Genomic DNA, 27,675 nt, shown 5'->3' on the forward strand with positions numbered 1-27,675 from the left:
TCTGTGCTGGCTCTTTGAAAGAGCTATCCAATTAGTCCCACTCCCCTCCTCTTTCCCCAGTGAAAGATATTAACTAATACCTCGGCTCAGTTAGATTAAGGTTCATGTGGAAAATGGCTTTTTCTTTTTCTTTTTGGATAGAAACAGCTATGAAAAATCAGGGAGGCCAAAGAAGTCACGGAGAATGTAGGAGGCAGCAGTATCAAAAGGCTTGGAGAGTTTCGGAAGGATTTTCCCCTCGGTACCTGGGTGGCTTTCTGCAAGAACAAAAGCAGCAATGAGTTTCTTATCTCCGTCATGGATCTGCAGCATGTCATGTCCTAGCCATCTTTCTGGCCCAAAGCCTGCAAGTCAGAGGTGTACAAACTGTGCTGGAGAAAAACATTCTTTCGGCTGTACATGTGCAAGGAGAGCGGTCCACGAGGAGGCTGCCCGAGCCGGCCTACAAATACAGACTGCTGTCTTGGCACGGTAACTTGATCCTTCCGACCATTTGTTAGTTCCAAGACTTCTCCCGCATTGACTGAGGTCTTGATTTTATTCTGCGAGGAACTGCCGCAAGATCCATTGCTCTGAACATTTTGTGTCAGCTCCACAGAAGAGGTCCCAACCCCACCATTTTTACACTGGATACCTCGTCCAGTTTCTTGTACCTTCTGGTGGCGCCCAGCAAATACACTTGAAACTTGACAGGTTTTACTATCACAAGCAGCTGCCTGGCCGGGGGATGAATATTTACATGGGTCCTCGGTGGGAATAGGTACTAATCTTCTGTCCCTTGTGCTGAGAGTTTGGCTCACAGTTCTGTTTAGGTATGTAGCCTGAGGCAAGAAAAGAGAGAGGGAGAAAAGAGTCAACAATGCAAAACAGCATATTAGATAGAATTTCTGATCCACAAAAAAAGTACATGAAACATGCTTTAATACAGTCTTTCCAAGATGTACTGCACCCTTGCCAACAAGGCTTCATTACTTGTTGGCAAAGTGGATTGCCCAAGTCAATATTTAATATATAATTAGGAAGAATAGGGATGGTATGCTGGGTTTGTGCCTTAATTTGGACTAGACATATATCTTGTCTTGCACAAGAAATCTTTTAATGACTTTATAATGCACCCTGGTTAGTTCAACATTATAACACTTGCCATGTCAGTTGTGGCTCAGTTGGTAGCACACTTACCTTTGAGCCAGATGGTTGTGAGTTCAAGACCCACTCCAGAGACTTGAGGGCAAAATCTAGGCAGACTTTCGTATTGGGGCTGAATACATGCTGTACTATCCTAGTTTAAGTTGACCTTGAACCTGTTACCAAGCTGTTTGCTTGCTCATGATGCCCGCCCCATAATATAAATAGACCATTTCACCAAGAGAAGGAGTAAGCACAATGCTCTGAATAACTTTGCATTGGGCTGTGTCACACAAATTATGTAAGCTAGGTAGTGCTACTGAAATGAATTTCAGAGAAACACTGTCTTTATCAACACTTCAGTGATTTTAACAAGTCAGCTGAGTGTATTCATTTACCCCTTTTGCCCTGCTGAAATCTTCAATGCTCCCCAGCCAATTTGCCCAATTGTGCTTTCAATACTCATCGTTTAAATAACACATGTTTTCTAATCCACAGAGATGGGCTGACAGAGACATTAATGTGAATCATAATCATTTTGATTGTTCCATCTGAACAAGTGAGGCTTTTTTATTAAATAAGTGGATGCGGATCCTGTCAAGTTAAACACAGTAAATGGTTCACCTGGAGGTACTTCTGTTCAAACTGAGGTTATCAAATCCAACTTCACGAGGTACACCTTCAGACATCGAAGGGGGCAGGCAGGAAAGTGGACTTAAAGCCACAGTCAGATCAACCATGATCTTTTTGAATGACAGAGCACGCTTAAGGGACCAAATGGCCTACCCCTGCTCCTATTTCTTATGTTCTTATCTACCACTTTCTTGCAATTGAGAGTCAATTGTGTTGTTGAGCTCCTGTTAAATATGGAGGTGCAGAGAGTTCTCCGCACCTGGGACCCTAACTGACAGGCTTCCACAATGGCAGAAAGATAGTCTTATATTGTTGGTGTTTGGCTAAACTGTGGGTTAGTCACACTAACTAAAGGAGGAAGCACTGCATGCCTGCTAATGGCTGTACTCAGAGAAGGTATAAATGCCTTGTGATTGTTTCCACATTATGTGTGTTCATGTGGATTGATATAACCCCACCCATGGTGCCACTCTTAAAATACATTACCTCACAGCTTTAAGGGCACTGGAAGACTAATGGACTCAAAGTCCACCTTAACTCTATGTAACCTTCCCTCTTTGTTATCCTGACTTCATCGAATAAATATGTGCTTTTTTGGTTATACTCTTTGGTTAAAAAGGCATGTTTATGTTTCCATAAAATGTATGCAACCTTTTCTTCTTGTTCACATTGGAAAATAGCAAAACGAGTATCATTATTGTCTCAAGGTGATTGGCACAATGCTAGACCTAGGATGAAGGGCTTATCTTATGAAGAAAAGTTGAACAGGTTAGGCCTATACCCATTGGAGTGCAGAAGAATGAGAGGTGATCTTATTGAAACATATAAGATACTGAGGGGGCTTGATAGAGTAGATATCAGGAGGATGTTTCCACTCGTGGGGGAGACTAGAACTAGGGGACATGGTTTAAGAATAACAGACTAAGGCCTGAATCTACTGGCATGCGTCCCAATGTCATTGCGATCTTCAGTTCGGCGGGTGTGCACCAAAGTCGGCTGCGAGCCTGCCGAACTGTTAAAGGCCTATTAAGGCCATTACTCAACTCATTGAGGCACTTGTTGGGGCTACCCATCCAACCTTAAGGTTGGCGGGCAGGCAAAGAGTCCTGGTGGCCTTTGCATTTTTCATGGAACCTCATCCAAGGGCAGGTTGAGGTTTCATGAAGGCTTTATTAATTTAATAAAATGTTTCATGTAAATTGATAAACATGTCCCACCTCATGTGACAATGTCACATGAGGGGACATGCCTGAATAATTTAATTTTTTTTATTTATCACATTTTTATGACTTTCCTTGATCTCCCTGAGGCAGCTCCATGCCTCAGGGAGATTACTATGCTCTTTCGTCCACAAAGAGCGCAGGCCCTGACTCTCCCTCCTCCCCCCACCCGCACAGGAGTGCTGAGCGCTTCCGGGTGCTCATCACGCTGGCAGACCTTAATTGGCCCGCCCGTGTGAAATGGTGGCACGCAGTCGATCGTGTGCGGCGATCAGCTGGGGGCCCACTCCTGCCCAGCCTGTGTGACGGGCAGGATCTTTAGGTCAGCGAGCAGGGGGCAATGGCCCGCTCGCTGATGCGTAAAATGACGCGGGATGAATCGGACAGAACTCCTGACGTCACCCCGTGTCATTTCCATTTTCAGATCGGCGGGGGCGCAGCTGAGTCAGCTGTGCACCTGCCAACCTGTCAGCGGCCAATTGAGGTCATTAATAAAACAATTTAGGTCATTGACAGGGCTGCCTGTCCAACCTTAAGGTTGGCGGGCAGGCTGGGAGCCCTGGCGGGCTTAAGAAAAAGCGTGAAACCTCATCCATGGGCGGGATGTGTCACATGAGGGGACATGTCAAGGAAATTTTTTAAACATTTGCCTTCAAAGTTTTAATTCTGAGCCGATCTTCCTGAGGCAGCACTTAGCCTCAGGGAGATCAGTGCGCTCTTTCATGCGCACGCACAAAAGAGCGCACTCCTGGCTGTAGGAATCCTGCCCTGCCTGCACAGGGTGCTCATAGCACTTCTTGGTGGATGTCGCACTGGCTGGGCCTTAATTGGCCTGCCTATTTAGAATGGCCTATTCCAGCTCCTAAGTCCCATATTTCTATCTTTCTTGACCTGACTGGATTGATCTACAGAGAGCTCATATAGACTTGCTGGGTGAATGGCCTCCTTCTGTGCCATAATGAATCTATGACTCTATGACCTTCATGTGCTTTGACCCATCCCTTTGTGTGTTTGCAAATTAACAAAAACCCACTTCTCCAATGAAGACAGCACCTCTTTAAGTGACTATAAAGGCTGAATCCTACACTCCAGCCAGGCAATCCTAATCCAGAAGCATTTCATTCAAACTCAAATGTGAAACTTTGGTGCTCAGGAGTGCAAAAGGCCAGTCTAAGTGTCAGAGATATATTAATGCAAAACGGAAAACTCATAATTCCCCTCCAAACAGTCATATGCATTATGCAAAAATCACATCGCAAAAAAATCATGAAGCCAAACTAGAAGGGGACGAATGATTAGAACATAACATGAACACAAATCACCCTGACTGCATGACAACACAAACAGTAAACAGAAGAAATATTAATACCATTATCACACTGCATGCCAAGTTCAGCTAATATTAGTATTTAAATATTGTCTAGTGCACTGCAAATTAGTGCTGCTTTGTGAAAAATATTAAGGTTCTAAAAATATTTCTGATCATCAGGATGCTTTGCAAACAACCATTTGTTGTTGCAATATAGGACTTATGGCATCTTGTTGGTCATTTTAATAGGCTTCTCCATACTGGCAATTAGCACAGTTTTCATATCCATGGGCAAGGTGGCATGATTATTTTTAGGCTATTGGTTAATTCAAACCCTGAAGTTATTGCTGTCAGTATTGTAGAGCCCTCTATCCTTCTTAAATATACATTGTGTTCACATTTATGCAATTTCCAAATAATTAGGTGAAGTTTATTTCTAGATGAGCCTATGGGAATGCCATTCTTTCATATAAATGTCATTGCAAGTCAAGAACAAGGAGCCTCTTGAGGGGTGTCTGTACTGACAGACTCTGCCAGCACAAAAAACTAACCAAGAATAATATAAAACCCTCAAAAGGAAAACTATGCTCTTTAAAAAAAAACAAAGCAACCAGTTTGACAGAGGGACCTTTGACTGAGCTTCACAGCCTGTTCCAAACTGTCTTACATTGTGAGCCACTGTCCATTAGGAAGTGGGTTGAAACCATCCAGACAACAGTCGTTGGACCACAGTGTCAGGTTTTCCTGCTTTCCCTCCGTGCTTCCGAGATTCCTCACTCATTTAACATATCTCCAAAATCCCTCCCATACTGTACGAGCCTCCTCTTCCATCCTGACATCCCCAGATACCTTCCAATTTAGGGATAAACTGGGATTTTCAACTGTGTTGCTGAACCACTCTGTACAAAGCATGTCACTTCATATATTGAGTTAACAAGCTTTTCATCACTTATATTAATTAATTGCTAGCTGCTTTAGATATGCTGAAGGATTATGACAAGTGTGTCATGATTTTCAGAAAATCCAGCATATTAAATCCTATTTTAACGAATTGACTTATTTATTTTAATCAGGCTGCAAAATTGCACACATCTTCTATTCTGGTTTAAATAGAGAAAAAAAAGTCACCATATTTGTCTGGGAATGTCCTCAGGGTGCTTGCACAAACATACAAGCGATGTCAGACAGGAATGCAATCTCTGGTCCATCCATTCTGTCCTGCACAATGGCAATACCCCTATGTATCACAGGACATTCACTTCCCACCCCAACAAAGTGATCTCAGGAGGAGGTGAAAAGTTCTTTTAGTTTAAAAAAAAGGATTATAACTGAGAATTTCCTCGTAGCTATTTACGTTCTACCACTGTAACTTCAGTGGAAGTGCAACAAGAATCTCTATTTAATGAAAGATAACACCACTCTTAAATCAGTTTTCTGACCACATTCTTTCTGGCAGTAGTAACCACAACTGCTGCTTGTATTACTGCACAAAATAAAATAGTAAAAAAAAACTTAGAATCATTAATCAAACAGCTAAGTACTCTGGAGTGTGGGTTGCATTTGGGCTCTTTCTGGATAAATGGCTTTAAGAAAAACAATTGTGAGTATCTTGTAGTAAAGTGAGCACATCTCAAACAACATCAGCTCCTCAGGTGAGTGGGAGGCCAAGTTAACAATGTAAAAGGTTTTGACTGATGGATAAATGTTGGCCACAACACCAGGAAAAACAGCATCACTCTTCTTCAAAATAGTTGTTATGAAGCCATGCTTTATAAAAAAGAAAATGACTGTGAATTCACTGGCTGGAAACCACTGATTGGATTTTAAAAAGACCCGAAGCAGCCACATCCTGGTGGCTTGAAACCGCAGTTTCTAAGAGAGCTGAAAATTTGCATCACTGTACGTGACAAACTCCAAAGCCTTTAAGTGGAGCTAACTTGCCTAAAAAGCCCCAGCAGAGACAATTACCTTGAAGGAATATGGATAGAATCAGTTCTTAGCCCTTTCAGAGAACATCTCAGCAAATACCTGGGTGGGGACTACGCATATGAGATTATCAACTGAGACAATGAACTCTGGCTGCAAAATGAAACCAGCCTAGTCAGAATCTAATCAAGTTGAAACCATCCACCTGGAATACATTAACTATGACTATATTTTGGTCACTGGTCAGTTGGAGAGAGGTGATGGTATGAGAAGCCAGCTAACTCTTTTCTGTGTTTAAGGAACTGTTATCTCCAGACCAAACATAGAAGCAGAAAATATGCTGAAGTGGCAAGACACCTGTGTGGGCCTCGTTTTCTCTCTCCACACATCTTGCAAGCTTGAACCCTGTCTGCTTTTGACTATCCATATGCTTTGCAGTCAGAGATTTTAAAAAGAGCTCAGCCCAGCAACTGCTGTCTCCAGAAGGATAGATAAATTATCATCTACATTTTTAAACTGCTTCAACGCTGAAACCGGAAGGACACCGAGACCAGCCTGGAACTACCCGAGTCACTAATCTACAAGAATCAGCCCACTCTGTAACGTACGTGTGTGTGTGTGTGTGTATGTGTGTGTGTGTGTTTGTGTGAGAGAGAGAACTTTGAGTGTGTATCCGTGTGAAAGTTGGAGCGTTTTTATTATTTTTCTTAGACCGGGTTAAGTGCAATAAATACAACCCTCTTTTCATTTTGAAAAACTCAAGGAAACCTGCCTGTTTGTGTCTCCTGCGGTCACAGCATGTAAACAGTTAAACACTCACTGAATTGGCAAGCATATTCTTTTCTTAAAACAAAAACTGTTGCAGGCAACTGGTAAGGAGCCATGGAGCTAGCGTTAAAGGTAAGTGAGGGGTGGGGGTTTGATGGGTATGGTTAGAAGGTCCCACCGAGGCAGGCAAGTGGGTGGAGGGCTGGAGTGGACAGGGCAGGGAGTGCTTAAGTCCTTGGGGGATGGCCCTCTGATGTGCCCATAACGGAGGCACTCCCCGCACGCCCGTGCGTCTGCACCTTGCTTACTAAAAGCTCCCACGGTGAAAGTTGCCAGGCTGGGCCTCTCCCGCTGCTGGTTAAATCCCAGTGGTGGCAGGGTGAAGCCATTAAGTGCGCATCAATTGGCCACTTAAAGGCTGCAACTGGCTCACAGGAGGGTGGGGCACCCCCTCCATCGTTAAAATTGCGGTGGGGGCAGGGGTGAGTGGGTAGATAGCGGGCATGATGCCTAAGGCAATATATGAGCCAGCTTGCCTGCAAACCCATCACTGGGGGACCAGCCCCAAGATTTCAAGTTTGTGCGGTGGGGTCTGAACCGACAATCTTCTGACTCAGGGCCACAGATGAATGAATGCCTAGCATATAGTAAGCCACACTATATCCACAGGTATCAGGTGAGAGTGCGCTGTGCAATTTTAGCCAGTGACCGCACACGGCTAAGAGAAGATACTAGTGTATGCACATGCCACGCAGTGGGGCTGAAAATAGCTTGTCAGTTTTTAGTCACTGTTCTTCCAGGTGTCTTGGCCAACCTTTATCCCTCAACCAAAACTTGACGGTATAGTCCTCTGCACTGACTCCATCATATACCTGAGGAGCTGGTGTTTCAGTTGGGCTCACCATATCACCAAAGATATGCAGGTAAAAAGGTCATTTATTAGAAACATCCGAAAGCCAACCCCCATGGCATTCACCTGCTTTTTAAAAAACTATTCTTTTTCTGCAGTCTCTACATGCAGAGTTTCTGTTATTACTGTGCATAAAGAATGCAGTCAGAAAATGAGAGCTTTAAGAGTTATTCTATCTTTTTTTGAAAAAGTTGTTGCATTTCCAGTGAAGTTACAGTGTTGGAACAGAATCAGCTCTGAGAAAATACTCAGATATAATCCCTTTTATTTAACTAAAAATAACATAACTTTTAGTCACATTTTGGAATGAGATGGATTACTCTGGGCTACATAAAGTCATAATTCACTTTCTTTAATGGCTTGTATGTTGGTTTAATGGTCGATACTGAAAAGCTCTAGTTCAGCAAGCATCAGATAATCTAAACTCCCTTGTAGAACATACTATTGCGCAGTGCATTGCCATTCACTCCTGCAGACTTCACAATGGAACTAATTGTGAACCAACAGTACAAGGAAAGATATTACATTTAGATGTGGTCATAATCACAACACAGAATGCTGCTGACACAATGGTGATTAATTCCTATCAACTGAATCATAAATTAAGATGCAATATCTAAAGGGGGATTTGTTGCCTTCAAACTTTTAATTCGCTTTGCCTTGATAGATTTGCTATACGGCGATGGGAATCCAGGACAATCACAAAACCTACCTGATTATTATAATGAACTGATGTAATCACCAAGCAGATTTGTATTAGATAATTGAAAGGATAAGTGTAAAGAACAAGTGTTCAGGCACAGCTAGGTTGTAAAGGCCCTGGTGACACCTTCTTGTTTTCAATCAGCTGAGAACATACTTGTGAAACATTTTGAGCTTTTATTCTTACAAGCTGCTTAAGTTGGATCTTAACGGAAAAATGAGAACAATAACCGTACCAAGCTTTTATAATAATGAAAGGGCTTTACAGTCAAGAAACAGTTTTTATGAGGGTTATTAAGATATTAAATCTGAACTCAAAATTGATCACATGATCTAGGCTGACCCTTTTTAGTGCAGTACGGAGGGGTGGGTGCTGCATTGTCAAAGGACTGTCTTTCAGCAGGGAAGTTAAACTGAAGTCTTGACTGCCTTCCCTTGGCACCATTTGCCGACGATGAGGAAAGTAATCCTGGTATCCTGGACAATATATGTCCCTCAACCATCATGTTAAAAGCAAATTATTTGGTCGTTTATCCCAGTGCTATTTGTAGAATCTCCCTGTGCACAAATTGGCTGCTGAGTTTTTCCTGATATTACAACAGTGGCTGCACATCAAAACCACTTCATTACTGTATTGGCAAAGCACTTTTGGATGGCGCAGAGGAAGCGAAAGGCATTTTATAAATGTAATTTCTCTGAGTCTTTGACCTTAGCCATCACAATGTTTTATCCTTTACAAAATTGGGTGCCACTTCTAATTAGTGAGTGATCCTTTCCACTTCTGCGACCTCATACTAACATCTAGGTCAGAAGCCAGAGAGGAACAAATGTTTTCAGATACAATGAGGCTTGACAATTTCTTATTGATTTTCTATGGGACTAACCTGGCCTCGTAACAGATATTTCCCTCCCTACAAAACAAACAAACCTCCTTCCCTTCCAGTACTTCACTTTTCTCAATGGCAACAGTCTCCAGCTGTATCTTATTTAATGTCTGTGTTAAATGCCAATCTTACATTGTGTACCCAGTTCTTACAATCATAAAGCAAAGAAAAATAACTTCTTGATTTGAACTAAAACCAACTTTGAAAGGTAACTGCAATATTATTCTCTGACATGCTCACCCAGTAATGATAATTTTGAGTTGCTACAGTAAATTATTTGGTTATTGTTGTTAAATTTCTGATACAGCTGTTGCTGTAAATTTTACTCTTAATGGATCAAACAGAAAAGGCCATATATTCATGGATTTGGGAAGACTCTGCAGACCTTTAAAAATGGCGGATGGGTCCCGCCCCCATTTTTGACAGATTCAATTTTTGCTAGCAGATGTGGGGGGAGGCCTGATTCACATGCGGGAAATCCAAACTCAGCAGGGCCCTTTTAACTTAGTGTTGAGTTCAAGTAGACCACAATCTGACTGTTGGAAGAACCTTAATCTGCGGTGTGGGAGTCACAAATTTATGGAGTAGATATGAATGCTCTTGAATGGCAGACAAAGACTGTTTAAGTGGCATGGTCTTAAGTTTTCTAAATCCTCTGCTCTTTAAACAAAAAATAGGCTTAAGATGTCAGCGGGAGTTTAAAAGACCCTCTACTAGACTGCTTTGATTGACAGGCCACCTGGTGTAGGTTAGAAAAAATAACATTACCATCTGGTCATGCAGTTTTAATAGAGGTTTTTGTTGATCTTTCACCAAGGATTACTATAATGTTGTTATGAATGTATTGCTGAGTTTCAAACGTTACAATTGTTTCAGCAGGATGTTCTGAGTTCACAGTTTGGTTGACAGTTTAAATAGATTATTAAACAATTAGCTGTCTTTGATGTGGTGTCTGAATAAAAGTTTGTTTGCTTTTATAAGAGAGCGGCCACTTGAGGTAACTTAAAAGCTTTGAATGGGTTTCTTGAATGGGAGCAATTTTCACTACTAAGTGTGTATGAGTGAGAGCTGTATTGGATTGTTAGTTTATTTCCTTTCATCTCTACATGGCTACTGAGGTCTTCCCATGATGGATACTTGGTAAGTGACTATGGAGAACCAAGGTGGGCCTTCTAACCAGCCTGTCTTGGCACTTGCCTGCCCCTGTGGCCACCTAGGATCTGCTTCCAGGGCCAATGGGCCAGACCCAATTCCACCCCCGCCTTCCCAGAGCAAAAATAGGGTCTAACAGGGCCCTTTAAACTGAGGTGGCTCTGCTGAGTCAGGGCATTTACCGACTACCCATCTTGGCAGTGAAAATCCGGCCCAAAGCCTCATCGTCTGGGAGCAGAAACTTGCTCCCGGAAAAGATCTGGGGAGCAATTCCAAAGAACTTTTTGTCATTTTGGTATACAATGTTTCCCCATAACAAACTAGATTTATTTGAAGTAGAATCAAAAACCTTAAGTCTTCATTTGAAGAAAACAGGTCTGCAATTACCGAGGAAATATGCATTCATCCCTTAAAGGAGGATGTCTTTTAGATGTTCCTGAATGCAGGAGGTTGTTCCCAAAGAAATTGGGCCAGAAAAAAGTGCCACAAGGACCAATTTTGACCCCCGCATGACTGTATTCAAAGAGCAAGTGAGTTCTCCTTCAACTAATTCTAAACTGGCTGAATGTTTTGCTGACATAACAACAGTGAAGACGCTTAAAAAAAATTGGCTGAGAATGTGAAAGCTGCAGGTTTGCTCGTCCTATTCTGGCTTTTGTTTTGGTTTGGAAAGCTCTCCTTTCTTGTGTTGTTATTTTTATCTCATTAAGTTTCCAGCACAAACAAGCTAAAACTGCATCATACCTTTGCTGCTCTTCAAATTAATGACCTGTGTTGCATATATGTCAGACGCTATTTGTAACCAGATGCCAGCCGTGGGCGTTATCATTTTACTGGGACCACTGTATGATCGCTTGGCGAATTGATTGGTGAATCTGTGAATTGTTGAAACTTGAAAGGGGGAAAAGGGGGATTGAGGGGGGCAATCGGGGGAGGGGAGGGGTTGCTGGATAAGGGGCCCGGAAACAGGAGAAGGATCCGTGCCCATGATTTCTCTGCCTGGCCATGTTGCTATCTAAGGATGCTGAATCATGATTGGGTTTTGGATCCACGAATGCCAGCAGCTCTCTGACATCTCAACTAAGTAGCCATTGTGCACACGTGGGCCGTAGGTTGCCAGACTGTCATTGTTCCCAAACTGCTGAGCTAATTGGTGCATCACAGTTCATTTGGACTGATGAGAGGCCAGTACACAGGGATCACTGAATAATAGTCAGGAAAAGGATGTGGACGTTTTCCTATCCCCTCACTCAGGAACATTATGACTGTCAGGCCATAACTGGTGCCTCCAACATTTTCTTTTTAAAAGTACATTTGCATTAGTTAATCCCAAATGTACTTAATCCCTCAACAGTTTTTGCTTTTGGCGGAGGAGCCTCTGTTAACTCTGAATCAAATTGTGCTTTAAAAGCTGATTCCCACTTGGATGAAAAGCATCGATAACAACCAAAGCAAAACACTGCAGATGCCAGAAATCTGATGTAGAAACAGAAAATTCCGGAAAATACTTTGCATGTCAGGCAGCATCTGTGGAAGGAGAAACCAAATTAATGTTTTTGGCTGATGGTTTTTAAAACTGCCAAAAGTTAGAGATGTAGCATGTTTTAAGCAAGTACAGAGGCAGGGAAAGGGTGGATGGAAATAACAGAACAAAACAGGAGGCTTGTTTTTTATTCATTCAAGGGATGTGAGCTTCGCTGGCTGGGCCAGCATTTATTGCCCACCCCTAATTGCCCTTGAGAATGTGGTGGTGAGCTGCCTTCTTGAACTGCTGCAGTCCATGTGGTGTCGGTAGACCCACAGTGCTGTTAGGGAGGGAGTTCCAGGATTTTGACCCAGTGATAGTGAAGGAACGGTGATATATTTCCAAGTCAGGGTGGTGTGTGGCTTGGAGGGGAACTCGCAGATGGTGGTGTTCCCATCTATCTGCTGCCCTTGTCCTACTAGATGGTTTTAAAGCACAAATGATTAAATGACGAGAGGGTGATGGTGTAAGTAAAAGTGGGTGGTGATCAGAGAGGCAAGGAATCAAAAGGTGGGTCCAGAGGAGCTGAAAATGCCAACAGCAGAATCATTACCAAATCCTGTTGTTCAAAAAAATGGGAGCAGTGGTTATGATCTGAAACTACTGAACTGAATGGCGAGTCCTGAAGTTTGTAAAGTACTAGTTTGAAAGGTAAGGTGCTACCTTGAGCTTCATTAGGACAGTGTAGGAGATTGAAGTCGGAGTGGGTCATTGACCAGAAATATTAACTTTCATTCTCGCTACAGGTGTTACCTGACCTCCTGAGTGTTTCCCGCGTTTTCTGTTATTAAATGAGGTCAGAGTGGGAGTAGGACAGAAAATTAAAATGGCAAATGACACATGGTCATTTTTTAAAAATTCTTTCATAGGATGTGGGCATCACTGTCAAGGCCAGTGTTTGTTGCCTATCCCTAATTGCCCCTGAACTGAGTGGCTTACTAGGTCATTTCAGAGAGCAATTAAGAGTCAACTACACTGCTGTGGGTCTGGAGTCACATGTAGGCCAGACCAGGTAAGGATGGCAGATTTCCTTCCCTAAAGGGCATTAGTGAACCAGATGGGTTTTTATGACAACCGATGATAGTTTCGTGGTCACCATTACAGAGATTAGCTTTCAATCCCATTTTCAAATTCCACCAGCTGCCATGGTGGAATTTGAACTCTTATCCCCAGCACATTAGCCTGGGCTTCTGGATTACTAGTCTAGTGACATTACCACTATGCCACCATCTACCTGCGTGTGGACTGAACGGAGTGCTCAGCAAAGTGATCACCCAATCTGCATGAATCTACATGCGCCACTAATGAACTTTATTCATAGAGTAAAGACTGTTCTTCATCACACATAAGAGTTTTCACTGGGTCACTTTAATTGAAGGACAGAACAGAAGAGACAATATACTGAGGTAATAAGAAAACTGGACAGTTTTTTTAATCATCTTGAAACAAGAATGTGTACTGTGTCATGCGTTGCATTTATAATGTAGGATGATTATTAAAGTACCCTTGGATTAATGGAACCTTGTCAGAGTTGGCGCAGCGGTAGTAACTCTGAGTGGGAAGGTTGTTGATTCAAGTCCCACCTCAGAGACTTTAGCACAGAATCTAGGCTGACGCTTCAGTACAGCACCAAGGGAGGTATCATCTTTTCATTAGGACATGAAAATGAGACCTTGTGTACCCTTACAAAAAGAAGGTAAAGATTTCACAATGGTATTTGAAGAAAAGCAAAGGCATTTGCCTGGTGTCCTGGATAATATTTACTCCTTGACCAACATCACTAAAACAGAATAGTGCAATGGAATCTTTTATGCTCACTTGAAAAAAGCAGATTATCACCTCACCCGATAGACAGCACTTTCAATTCAGTACTGTACTGAAGAATTTGCCTTGCTTATGTGTTCAAGTCATCAGAACAAGCCTTGGACCTATGACATTCTGATTCAAAGGTATGAGTGCTACCATTAGATGATAGTAAGTAATAACCTAAAGACAGAGCAGGGATCAATCTTCAGCCTGTGATGAATTAGCATAACGCCCGTCTCCAATTTAACGGCACAAGTTGAGTGTGAGTTGAGTTGCCCTCCATGCTACTTCACATTGTCATCCTCATAAAGCAGTCATGCATCCAATGTGCAAGCAGGTAGAACTAAGTCTCAGACCATAACTCATGGCTGGTATCAGTGCCTGTGCTAGCCCTGCACCATATGGTGGAGGCAAACATCCTTCCAACAGACAGCACGGGGCACTGAATCTGCTTCTGTGTCTGAGGGTGTCATTAGTAGGTGGGTGTGACAGGTTCTAAAGATATAATTGAAGACAACCTACCAAACAATGCTGGCTTGTGAAGTATCAACTGCTTTTGGGAGGAGGATCTTCTACCAGCATTAATTGATTGCTGTAGTTCATCTTTGCTGGCAGATAAAACTGGTGGGTGAGGAGAGAGCCTCTTTTATACTGACTGACCTTCCTGACAATTTTATGTAGTCCCTCCTCTTCTTCCAATCTTGTCAGTTTGGGGGATTCCCAATGGAAACCTCATTGGTGTTAGTAATGATCCTGGGGCAAAAACACATTTACATTGATTGGCACGCAGGCTCGCGCAAATCTTAGTGCCAACAGGACAAAAACCCCTTGACTACGGGATGAATGAAATATATTAGTTTTGTGCCTTTTATATAATCTTCAGGGCAATTGGCACTACCTCGAGCAACTCAGGATGCGCATTCAAAACAGGCATTTTATATATCACGCATCCAGCGAACCAAAACTCTGGGCAAGAACAAACGATACTGATATGCTTCAAATTAATTTCAAAATGAAGCACTTGCTCGTTTGAGATGGACACTCTTACAAACAATCATACAGACATATGGTCCTACTAGCTGGACAGAAACTCGGATATCAATCCATTCTTTAGCTCTGGCCATCACATTACTGCCAGCACACCAGCAGTGGTGAGAAAATCCAGGCCTGCAAGTGGATAGCAAAACGTTGGGGATGACAGGTTGAAAACAATGCAAGAAAACTTAGGAAGGACTTTAGCAGACTCATTAAAGATCTTTATGATCTTTGCACAGCCACTATAGAGAAAGAGCTATGGAGACTGGTGTCCAAAACCTTCATACACATCAGCTAAGTCATGGGTCTTTAAATGAGCAGAAGATGAGCCAGTGATGGAGATACAAGTTCACACCAATTAGAGGTTGATTGTAGCTTCAGAATTACAGCTGCTAGAGCTCCCTCAAAGTTGCCCCCTAAACTGTTGATTTGCAGCAAGTTGGCGATGTGCAAAATGCAATCAAAGTCATTGTAAAAGATCTTCCAGCTTTCCAAGAGTGTCCAAGTAAGGGGCCTTCTGAGTCTGACCCCTGCAAGAACACATGTCAGGAGCGATATCTGTGCTCAGTTCCAAAATGGAAAATAGGCTGTTTTTTTGTGAAGTGACCATTTTGTTTCACTCTGGGCTATGGTGTAATTTATATCAGAATCTACATGTATGTCTCTGTGTTGCCAAAAACAGAGAGGCACTGTGCTCATTAGTGTCAGCAACTATAAACAAATGGCTTCCTTCCAGTCACAAGAGTTTCTTTCCAAATCCAGAATTCAAGGGAGGGTTATTTGTCTTTGTAGCGTAGACTGAGATAAGCCGGTAGCATCTACAACACTTCAGTTCTTCTCGTGGTTTTCTTTGCACTTGAACAGAACTGTCAGTGAAGGTCTAAATAACATGGCGTTGTGTGAAATGTAAAAATTTACTCATTAGAGCCTTCACTTTTTTAACAAGCCACAAGTTGCAAGAAAGCAAGTAACTTGTCATTTTCAGCATCTTTCCATTAATCACGCAGAATACCCGGTGAGGACCCATAGGATTCGATTTATATCCCTTGAGTAGAACAGCCTCATAACTCATGAGCACCAATGTTCCAACTGAGTTACGGTCAGTAACCATGAATGGAATATAAATCATTTTTCACAGCAGCTCATTGTATTTACTGTTTACTGTTTTCAGAGGAGCAGGGAGATTAATCTATGCTGATGACAGTGTCTTTGGTACTCAAGCTGGTGACTTTTCCACCCTGGAGACCAGACTCACTAATAATTTGAAACTTATGGAAGAGAACTTTCTGCATGTGGTGTCTTCAATCAACTAGCACAAACACGTTTTCCTGTCTTTCGCTTGCACAACATTAGTACCTCTAGTAAACTCACTATAATCCGAAATGGTCCGCTTCTCAAATAAAATGCTCACTCATCCTGTTTACTTGGGTGTTTAACTCAATGCCTTTCAATGCCATCTGAAAACTGCTGAGGAAGTCAGAAGTTGAAATAACCAATTCGCCCAGCTTGCAAAAGCAAAACACAGCAAATGCTAGAAATCTTAAGTAAAGACAGAAAATGCTGGAAACATTTAACAGGTCAGGCAGCATTTGTTGAGAGAGGAAAAACAGAGTTTCAGATCTGTGACCTACCGTCATACTCATAGGACCTTTAAAAATGGTGGGCGGGACCTAGGTTTGGAAGTCCCACCCCCATTTCTGACAGATTCCATTTTTGCCAGTGGGGGAAAGGGGGCAGAGAATGACAGACATGAGGGGAACCCAAACTGAGCTGGGTCTTTTGAAAACAGTGCCGAGTTCAAACATACCCCATTTTGCTATAGCAAGGGACTTATCCGCAGTGTGGGAGTCACAAATTTGTGGAGGCGATGTAAAGACTCACGAGGAGCGGATAAGGTCTGTAGATTGGTCAAGCTGTGAAGTTATTCAAATTCCTAGTCCTATGTATTTTTTTGAAAGCAGTCTGTGTGTTAGTGAGAGCTGAAAAAATCTGTTCTAGCAGTTAACATAGCTGTTTATTGACATTACCCCAAGGGTATCATTTTAGGATTATTAATGCTTGACTGCTTTCCATGACCTACAATTATCTCAGCAGGTGGTTGCAACTTCACAGTTTGATTGATAACTCAAAGAGGTTATTGAAAGATTAGTTGTATTTGATGTGAGGTTATCTGTATAAGGGTTTAAGTAGTTGAGCGGCTTTTAAAGTTTTGAATGGGCATTCATGAATGGGAAATTTACTACTGTATAGTAAAGGCTATATTTGATATTTAGACCTTTGTTTTATTTCATCTCAACATGGTTTCTGAGGTCTGTCCTCCGTGGTGGATACTGGGTGAATTGGCATGGAGGGTGTAAAGGTAAAGGCTGGTGGGTGGAGGGCATGGGTTGCATGAGTTTGTATTAAGTTGGCATGGGCACTAAATGGGGCCAGGGAGTGATTGGGGAGTGTAATGGAAAGCAAGGAATGAAGGCTAGAGGGCCTAATATTTAACAAATCAACTGGGTCAAAGTCCTTAAGAACAGAGGCAGGCCTTTTAAACAGCCTGCCTTGGCACTTGGCAGCCCCTGCGGCCACCTTTGATCAGCGTTCAGTGGCTGTAGCCCGACACCCGCTCCTAGAGTAAAAATCCAGTCTGACAGGGCACTTCTTTCGAAGGTGAGCCGGGAAATTTCCTGACTTGTGTTATCCACCTCGGGAGTGAAAATCCAACCTGCTAACCCTGTCTTTCTCTCCACAGATTCTGCCCAATCCACTGAGAATTTGCAAAGCTTGCCAGCTCTGTCCGCAGAGCAGATACCTCCGCTCACTTTGACAGGTGCGCATCTGCTCTTGCACTCTGCTCTTCAGATGTGGAGCATTGTACTACTGTGGCAAAACCATGTTGTCAATTCACATTGTGATATTCTACCCACCAACAGCATGGCTCTTTGAGACACGCAAGATGGTTGATCTTCCCCAATTCCTTACACTTTTCTTGATCAACCCGCTTTTAAGAGTCGATGCTCCCGTAAATTGCACATCATCTCTGACCTTACAAACCATCAACCAGAAATCAATAGAAATGCCTTTTCTACCTTCTTCAAACTGGACAGCGACAGTCTGGTCCAAATCTTCATCTATGGTGACTTTGTGACAACAACAAATGCCTTGCAGAAAAATGCGGTGGAACACTCTTAACATCCCCTTCCTTTTCCAAAGTTATTGGATATTACAACCTGGGTTTGGCATCCACAGGGCACTACATCACCTCCTGCCATGTTTGTTGTGATGTACATGTACCTTTAAAGGAAGCATCCTAAAGTGCTGTCCATCGCCAGACAGGATGTAACGTATTATCTCATATGCTCTGTAGACAGGAGCGATGCTAGCACGATGTTATTGTCACTGGGCTTGTAATCCAGAAGCCCAGGCTAATGCCCTGAGGCCATGGGTTCAAATCGCACCAGGGGAGCTGTTAATAATTAATAATAAATCAGGAATATAAAAATAGTTTCAGTCATGGTGACCATGAAACTATTATCGATTGGTGTAAAAACTTATCTGGTTCACTTTTAGAAAGGAAATTTGTGGGCACTGGAAATGTTCCTGGCTTCCCACATAGAGCAAGAGCAGGAGCAGCACACCACGGCTTTGAGCTCTCCTGCCATGATTTACCCTTTCAAATTGAATTAAATCTTTTGGAAGATACTTCATATCAAATAATATCTGAACAATAAGTGAATCTTAATAAAGGAAACTACGATGGTACAAAGCCCGAGTTGGCTATGATGGATTGGGAAACGTTATTTAAAGGGATGACGGTGGATAGGCAATGGCAAACATTCAAATGGGTGAATTGCAACAATTGTTTATTCTTGTCTGGCGCAAAAGTAAAACAGGAAAGGTGGCCAAACCATGGCTTACACGGGAAATTAGAGATTTTATTAGATCCAAGGAAGAGGCATACAAATTGGCCAGAAAAAACAACAGACCTGAGGATTGGGAGCAGTTTAGAATTCAGCAAAGGAGGACCAAGGGATTGATTAAGAAGGGGAAAATAGAGTACGAGAGGAAGCTTGCGGGGAACATAAAAACTGGCTGTAAAAGTTTCTATAGGTATATGAAGAGAACAAGATTGGTGAAGACAAATGTTGGTCCCTTACAGTCAGAAACAGGGGAATTTATAATGGGGAACAAAGAAATGGCTGACTAACTAAGTATATACTTTGGTTCTGTCTTCACAAAGGAGGACACAAATAATATACCAGAAATGTTGGGGAACACAGGATTTAGTGACAGGGAGGAACTGAAAGAATCAGTATTTGTAGGGAAATCGTGTTGGGGAAATTGATGGGATTGAAGGCCGATAAATCCCCAGGGCCTGATAATCTATATCCCAGGGTACCTAAGGAAGTGGCCCTAGAAATAGTGGATGCATTGGTGGTCATCCTCCGAGATTCTATAGACTCTGGAACAATTCCTACAGATTGGAGGGCAGCTAATGTAACCCCATTATTTAAAAAGGGAGGTAGAGAGAAAACAGGGAATTATAGACCAGTCAGCCTGATGTCAGTAGCGGGGAAAATTCTAGAGTCCGTTATAAAAGATTTAATAGCTGAGCACTTGGAAAACAGTGGCAGAATCGGACAGAGTCAGCATGGATTTACAGAAGGGAAATCATGTTTGACAAATCTACTGGAATTTTTCAAGGATGTAACTAGTAGAGTTGATGAAGGGGAGCCAGTGGATATAGTTTATTTGGATTTTCAGAAGGCTTTCGACAAAGTCCTACATAAGAGATTAGCATATAAAATTAAAGCATGTGGGATTAGGGGTAGTGTATTGAGGTGGATAGAAAACTGGTTGGCAGACAGGAAACAAAAATTAGGAATAAATGGGTCTTTTTCCGAATGGCAGGCAGTGACTAGTGGGGTATCGCAGGGATCGGTGCTGGGACCCCAGTTATTCACAGTATATATTAATGATTTAGATGAGGGAACAAAATGTAATAACTCCAAATTTGCAGATGACACAAAGCTGGGTGGGAGGGTGAGCTGTGAGGAGGATGCAGAGATGCTTCAGTGTGATTTGGACAAGCTGAGTAAGTGGGAAAATGCATGGCAGATGCAGTATAATGTGGATAAATGTGAGGTTATCCACTTCGGTAGCAAAAACAGGAAGGCAGATTATTATCTGAATGGCTATAAATTGAGAGAGGGGAATATGCAACGAGACCTGGGTGTCCTCGTACACCAGTCGCTGAAGGTAAGCATGCAGGTGCAGCAGGTGGTAAAGAAGGCAAATGGTATGTTGGCCTTCATAGCAAGAGGATTCAAGTACAGGAGCAGGGATGTCTTGCTGCAATTATACAGGGCCTTGGTGAGACCACACCTGGAATATTGTGTGCAGTTTTGGTCTCCTTATCTGAGGAAGGATGTTCTTGCTATGGAGGGAGTGCAGCTAAGGTTTACCAGACTGATTCCTGGGATGGCGGGACTGACATAAGAGAAGTGATTGAGTCGGTTAGGATTATATTTGCTGGAGTTCAGAAGAAAGAGAGGGAATCTCATAGAAAACCTACAAAATTCTAACAGGACTAGACAGGGTAGATGCAGGAAGGATGTTCCTGATGGTGGGGGAGTCCAGAACCAGGGGTCACAGTCTGAGGATACGGGGTAGACCATTTAGGACTGAGGTGAGGAGAAATTTCATCACCCAGAGAGTGGTGAGTCTGTGGAATTCACTACCACAGAAAGTAGTTGAGGCCAAAGCATTGTATGTTTTCAAGAAGGAGTTAGGTATAGCTGTTGGGGTGGAAAGGATCAAAGGATACGGGGAGTAAGTGGGAGCAGGCTATTGAGCTGGATGATCTGCCATGATCATAATGAATGGTGGAGCAGGCTCAAAGGGCCGAATGGCCTACTCCAGCTCCTATTTTCTATGGGCAGAATTTTGCCCTTGGTTGGCGGGTGGGCCCCACCGGTTCGGCGGTGGGCAGGCAGCTGAACTCTGCCACTGAAACGCGGCCCACCACCATGTTGAGTGGGCGGGCCAATTAAGGCCTGCCCAGCAACCTGCCTTGCGGGGAGGGAGGGAGGGGGGGGGTGGTGGCGAGGAGGGAATCCCCAACTGTCAAAGTGCGCTCCCTGAGACTAAGTGCTGCCTCAGGGAGATTACTGACATTCAAAAAAATTTTAAAAATAGAAAAATATAAAAATTATTAACATGTCCCCCTCACGTGACAATGTCACGCGAGATGGGACATGTTAATAAGAAGCACATAAACTTTACTAAAGTTTTTAAAAACGGTCATGAAACCTCATCCCGCCAGTGGATGAGGTTTTGTGTATTATCAGAAGCCCGCTGGGGCTCCTGGCCTGCCTGCCAGCCTTAAGGTTGGACGGGCAGGGCATTTAACTATCTTAATGATCCTGTCAGTGGCCTTAATTGGCCATTGACAAGTCAGCAGGTGGATAGCTGATTTCGCTGTCCACCCGCCTTCCTCAATATTTAAGTGGACCGGGATGACATCGGGGGGTTCCTTGTCATCCCGCGTCATTTTCCCATCGGCGAGCGGGCCCCGCCCCCAAATCGCTGACGGGAAAATTCAGGCCTATGTTTCTACGTTTACCTGGTCTGGCCGACATGTGAGTCCAGACCTACAGCAATTTGGTTGACTCTTAATTGCCCTCTGAAAAAGTTCAAAGCAATTAGCAACCGGCAACAAATGCTGGCCTTCCCATGAAAGAATAAAAAGATCAAACAGAGCAGCTGTGCTCCAGGTCAGACACAGCCTCCCAGTTACCATTGTCCATATTTCATCTTAACTTCAAATTAAGAACCCATATTTTTTTTTTAACGAATCCTTGTATATTTGTGATAAAAAGAAGAACGTTGCAGTGTTCCACCATGGAGTTATCCTCAACGACCAATCCTGATCCTTCACCTGGATTTCTCAGTAAGTAACAAATCAAAGTCTTCTAAAAATTAGGTGTAGATATGAATTTTAAATGCAAATGGCAAATCCTTCCTTCAATCCTTTCTCACACTAGCTGATCTCGTTTCTGCAAAACGTGAAAATTATTTCAAGGGAATGAAATGATCATGTACGAGATAATACAATGTGGGTTTTCCAGTGGGTTTTTTTTTAGCACAGTTCTGTCGTTGTCATATTTTGGACTACTGCCATCGAATCATTCTCTGTTGACTAAGGTACTGATGAGTCGTGGTATTAGTCGAGCTCAGCATTTCTGTTAATTGAAGATGATCACTTTCATCTTTCTTCAACTAACAAGAAATGACAAATGGTGAAACCTGCACATCAGATGTCACGCTTATTCTTCAATCTTTTAAATAGGAATCTTTAACTCAATGTAGATGTGCTGCTAATAGCTTGAGGTGAAATGGTTTCATTTCCAGCAATGAATTTTACTATTAATAGGTGCAAAGTCTGCCATCTGCATACAAAAAAGCCCCTGTAAGACATTCGAAGTAAACAATGTGTCGGTTGCTACCTGAGTACAATCAGGTCCCTGGAGAGACTGTTAGTGCACAATATCAGCAGAATGATAGGCATGAGATGATGAACTGAAACTTATGAGGGCTCGTCAACAGATTGTAAACAGGTTGTCAAGACAGTAATTGGGAAATTAGATTAGGTGCAGCATTTGCAAACTGACAATGAGGTAAGAAACAAAGACACCCAGCAGTCCAAAAGTCCAAAGGTTAGGAAGGTATTTAGCCCAACAAGTTCTATATGAAAGGAGTAAAGGTTCATCACTGATGCTCCAGCCACGGGGCTTTTACACACTGGAACAGTGTTCAAGATTTGAAGTTTACAGTTAGTTCACATGTTGGAAGCATAAGTCAGGGCACGTTTGGGCACATCCACTGCCAGCCCCTACTCATTAAACTATTCTCGCCAAACTCTCATGGCATATCAGCATTTGCAGGAACATCACAGGGGCTGGACTTTCTGTTTTTGTGCTTAAAGAGGGCTGGAATGAGAGGACAAATTGGAAGAGGATCAAACACCCTTACTCCAAATAGGTCCATCTGGCAGAAAAACAGGAGTGAGTGAAACATGAAAAATTGAATAAAGAGCCAGTTCATTTCATGGATGTCTTGTCAAAGGTCATGAATGCAAACAAGTCGAATATTCCACAATGACTTAAAAAAAATCTTTCAGGATGTGGCCATCGCTGGCAAGGATGCATCTATTGGCCATCTGTGGTGGCCCAGGGAAGGTGAAGATGGGCTTTCTCTTTGAAGTGCTGTAGCAGTTATGTACAACCTAGTGGCTCACTGTGACAGAGGGCAGTTAAGAATCGACCACATTGGTGTCAGACTGGAGTCACATATTGGCCAGGCTAGGTAAGGAAAGCAGGTTTTCTTCCCAAAAGGAAAGGAACCAGTTGAGTTTTTATGACAGGTCTGACAGTTTTACAATCATTTTTGCTGACACCAGCTTATGTTCTCGGATTGAAGAAAAATTAATTCAAATCCTCATTTCAATTAATGAAGGAAAATTGAGCTGTTCCTTTACAGGCATATCCTCTGACCTGCCCTGTATTTCGATAATCGTTGTGTGATCCAGTATTCCCAGTTGCATACACTGCAAACTCTCCCTTCAAATAGCATGGAAGGAAATGCCATGTCTCTGAAGGATGAAGGAGGTTCTTAGCATTGGCTCTGAAGACTGTAGAGGTCCATTTCTCATTGACACCATCATGAGTAACAGTGTGCCTATGCATGTCTGGCAGTTGAAGTTGTCACACACTCCTGACACTGGTGATCGATGGACAATGTGGAAGATAGTAGAAGGATTTGCACTAACACATGTGTGGCATCACACTGCACAACATGTTAGCACACAGCCATAGCATATAGGGCTACAGGCCAAGTGCTGGAAAATGGGATTAGAATAGATAGTTGCTTGATGGCCAGCATGGACACGAAGGGCTGAAGGGCCTATTTCTGTGCTGTATAACTCTATGACTTTATATATTAGTTCAGTACCATTCGCAACTCCTCAGATACTGAAACAGTCTGTGTCCATATGCAGCAAGACCTGGACAACATTCAGGTTTGGGTTGATAAGTGGCAAGTAACATTCACGCCATGCAACTGCCAGGCAATGACCACCTCCAACAAGAGAGAATTTAACCATCGCCCCTTGATTCACCATTGCTGAATCCCCCACTATCAACATCCTAGAGATTACCATTGACCAGAAACTGAACTGGACCAGCCATATAAATACTGTGGCTACAAGAGCAGTTCAGAGGCTGGGAATTCTGAGGCAAGTAACTCACCTCCTGACAACCCAAAGCCTCTCCATCATCTACAAGGCTCAAATCAGAAGTGTGATAGAATATTCTCCATTGCGGCTCGAATGGCTCTCAAGAAGCTTGACACCATTTAGGACAAATGAGCCCAATTGTTTGTAACTCCATTCACTCCCTCAACCCCCCACTCATAGTGACAACAGTGTATTGCACATGCAGAATACACGGCGGCAACTCACCAAGGTTCCTTTGTCAGCACCTTCTAAACTGGCAACCTCTACTACCTAGAAGGACAAGTGCAGCAAATGCATGGGAAAACCACCACCTGCAAATTCCCCTCCAAATCTCACACCATCCTGACTTGGAAAGACTGACTTCCTTTACTGTCGCTGGGTCAAAGTCCTGGAACTTCCTCCCTAACAGCACTGTGGGTGTACCTATAGCACATGGACTGCAGCGATTCAAGAAGGCAGCTCCCCACCACCTTCTCAAGGGCAATTAGAGATGGGCAATAAATGCTGGCCCAGCCAGCGATGCCCTCTTCCCATGAAAGAATTTTTAAAGAGCAGAATTCCTAAAAGGGAGCTAGATAAGTATTTGCAAAATAAAAAGATGAGGAAAGAGAATAGGAAAAGGAAGGGAGGTGGGACCAATGTCATATCACTTTGAGAGAGCTGACACAGGCATGATGGACCAATGAACCTCCTTCTGTGATTTTAGGAATCATGTGAAGGTGACTACAACAACAGCCTGTATCTGTATAGCACCTTTAATATCTTAAGATACCTCAAAGGAGTGTTATAAAGCAAGATTTGACACAAAGCTGCATAAGGAGAAATTAAGACACGGGAAAAAGGTAAGCTTTAAGAAGCATTCTAAAGGAGAAAAGAAAGGGAGGTTTAGGGAGGGATTTCCAGAGCTCAGGATGTAGGCAACTGAAGGCACAGCCACCAACGGTGTAACAATTAAAATTAGGGAAGTTCCAGAATTTGGAATTAGAGGAGCGCAGACATCTCAGAGGGTCGTGGGGCTGGAGGAAATTACAGAAACATGGAGAGTTGAGGATTTGAGAACAAGGATAAGGATTTTAAAATCGAGGCACTACTTAACCAGGAGCTAATGTAGGTCAGTAAGCATGAGATTGTTAGGTGAATGGGACTTGTTGTGGTTAATGATGCAGGCAACATCGTTTTGGATGACCTCAAATCTGAACCAATTGCAGTGGTACAAGGCACAGGGACCTTCCAGGTACCTTAGGGGATAACACTGGAGTTGATACAAGGTTGTGCAACCACATCTGCCCTCCGTTTTACTCTGACTTTTGTTCTTTTCACACACTCCTTTTCCCTGGCTCTGTACTTGCTCAAAAACTGTGAAATCGCTAGCATCTTGCAGTTCATCCGAAAGGTCATCAATCTGAAATTTTAGCTGTTACTCACTCCACAGATGCTCCCTGGCGGATGAGGAATTACCAGCCCTTTTTTGTTTTTATTCTACAAATCAGCCACTTTGCCAATCACTGCTCCACTAAAGGAGATAACTAAAAGGTTCTATTACAGCACCCTTTATGAAAAACAGATCAACAAGCACTTGCAGCAGAGCAGCCACAGCTAGCTGAGAGACAGATGCATGAGGGTTTAATCACCCTGTACTTCTATGAGCTCTGCAACTGGAGACTGTTACATTTTCTTGGCACATTTGCAATCACAGAATATTGCTGGCTGGTTCTGTTCATTTTTTTTTGCTACACAATGAATATATTAAGCTTTTATCTACAGCCAGTACCTCATTTTCTACAGAACAAAAGAAGGCCAGGAGACCTGATACCTATTTAAAAGTGGTAGCAGCTGTACAGCAGGCTACCACCATACAGCTACTGACCTGGCACAGTTGGAAGCACTTACACCCTCAGGAACAGAAGATCCTGGGTTCAAGCCCCACTCCAAAGACTTCACTGCAAAATTTAACTTAACACTTTGATGCATTACTGAGGAAGGGCTGCACTGTTGGAGGTGCTGTCTTTCAGATGAGACGTTAAACCAATGCCCCTCTGCCCTCTGAGGTGGACATAAAAGATTCCATAGTGCTGTTTAGAGAAGCATAGGCAAGTTCTCCCTGGTGTCCTAAACAAAGTCTCTCAAACGTATTTCTAAAACAGATTATCCAATCATTGTGATCAGTGGGAGCTTGCTGCATACAAATTGGCTACCATGCTTCTTATAGCATTGCGCTCCCAAAGATATTTAATTGGCTTTAAGGCACTTTGGAAAACACCTAGGTGGTAAAAAGGTGCTATGTAAATGCAAGTTCTTTCTTATGTCTTTTTTTATTCTTAACAGGTTTGGGTGCCACTGGCGAGGCCACCATTTATTGCTCATTCCTAATTGCCATTGAGAAGGTGGCGGTGAGCCACCTTACTGAACCACTGTAGTCCATGTGGTGTAGGAACAGCCATAGTGCTGTTAAGAAGGGAGTTCCAGGATTTTGACCCAGTGACAGTGAAGGTATGGCAATATAGCTCCAAGTCAGGATGGTGTGTGGCTTGGAGGGCAACTTGTAGGTGTTGGTGTTCCCATATGTCTGCTGCTCTTGTCCTTCTAGGTGGCCTCTGTCACTCTTAAGTCGTGCATGCAAAGCTCAGCTCATCAGTATTGAAATGATTTAATCAGAAGATTAAACAAAATTATATATTAATGTCAGTCAAAAGGACAACACAAAATGGTTGAAAATGAAATGGAAAAATACAAAACTGAAGCTGGTGTGGTCACTACAGGATGAGATTACCTCATGCCTGACTATCTCCTAAAATGCAAAGTACTAAAGGGTCAGCAATGTCAGACCTGGGTAACATTATGCATTTTCACTTGAAATTGCCTTGTACTACTGTAAATAACATCTTGGCCTACAATTTTACTCCAGGTACGACTGCCAACACAACACAGCAGCAAGATGCAAGAGCCATTCACATTACTGCTGTGTTAGAGGGTCGATGCTTTGAAGCTGGAGATTAAGGTCTATTATTACCTCAGCCTGTAGTTAATGATTGCTGTGTGCTTGAACTGGTCACAAAAAATGAGAAAGAGTTGCAGTTCCTTGGTCTGACATTTTTCACCTTGACAACTACAAATTCACCTTCAAAAAAAAAGATATAAACTAGTGAATAGAATGACAACCCAATAGCATTTTCCTACAACAACTCATTGCTGTCAGAGGGAGCCCATTAGGCATCTTGTCACCCTCTCATATATTGACCCATGAGCTGCTATTAAGCGTGAGCCTCCAGTGAGTGTGCGCCAGAGATTAAATGGCTCCAACTATTCTGGCAGCCATCTCAAGCAGCCATACTATAAAGAAACCGGTAATTAATAAGACAAGGTAAAACACACGATACATTTAAAGGAATGCTAGATA

General features: G+C 42.8%; 1 protein-coding gene across 1 annotated transcript in view; it reads right to left on the minus strand.

Moving 5' to 3' along the window:
* Positions 1 to 271: 271 nt before the first annotated feature.
* LOC121277059 (serine-rich coiled-coil domain-containing protein 1-like) overlaps positions 272 to 27,675 on the minus strand; it is a 153,892-nt gene continuing 126,488 nt past the window's right edge. Inside the window, exon 3 of the mRNA XM_041186032.1 lies at positions 272 to 821. Coding sequence (XP_041041966.1) covers positions 321 to 821 — 501 coding nt within the window. The 3' untranslated portion in view covers positions 272 to 320. The remainder of the gene's footprint in view (positions 822 to 27,675) is intronic.

Source organism: Carcharodon carcharias, chromosome 1, assembly GCF_017639515.1.
Source record: "Carcharodon carcharias isolate sCarCar2 chromosome 1, sCarCar2.pri, whole genome shotgun sequence".
NCBI lineage: Eukaryota > Metazoa > Chordata > Chondrichthyes > Lamniformes > Lamnidae > Carcharodon > Carcharodon carcharias.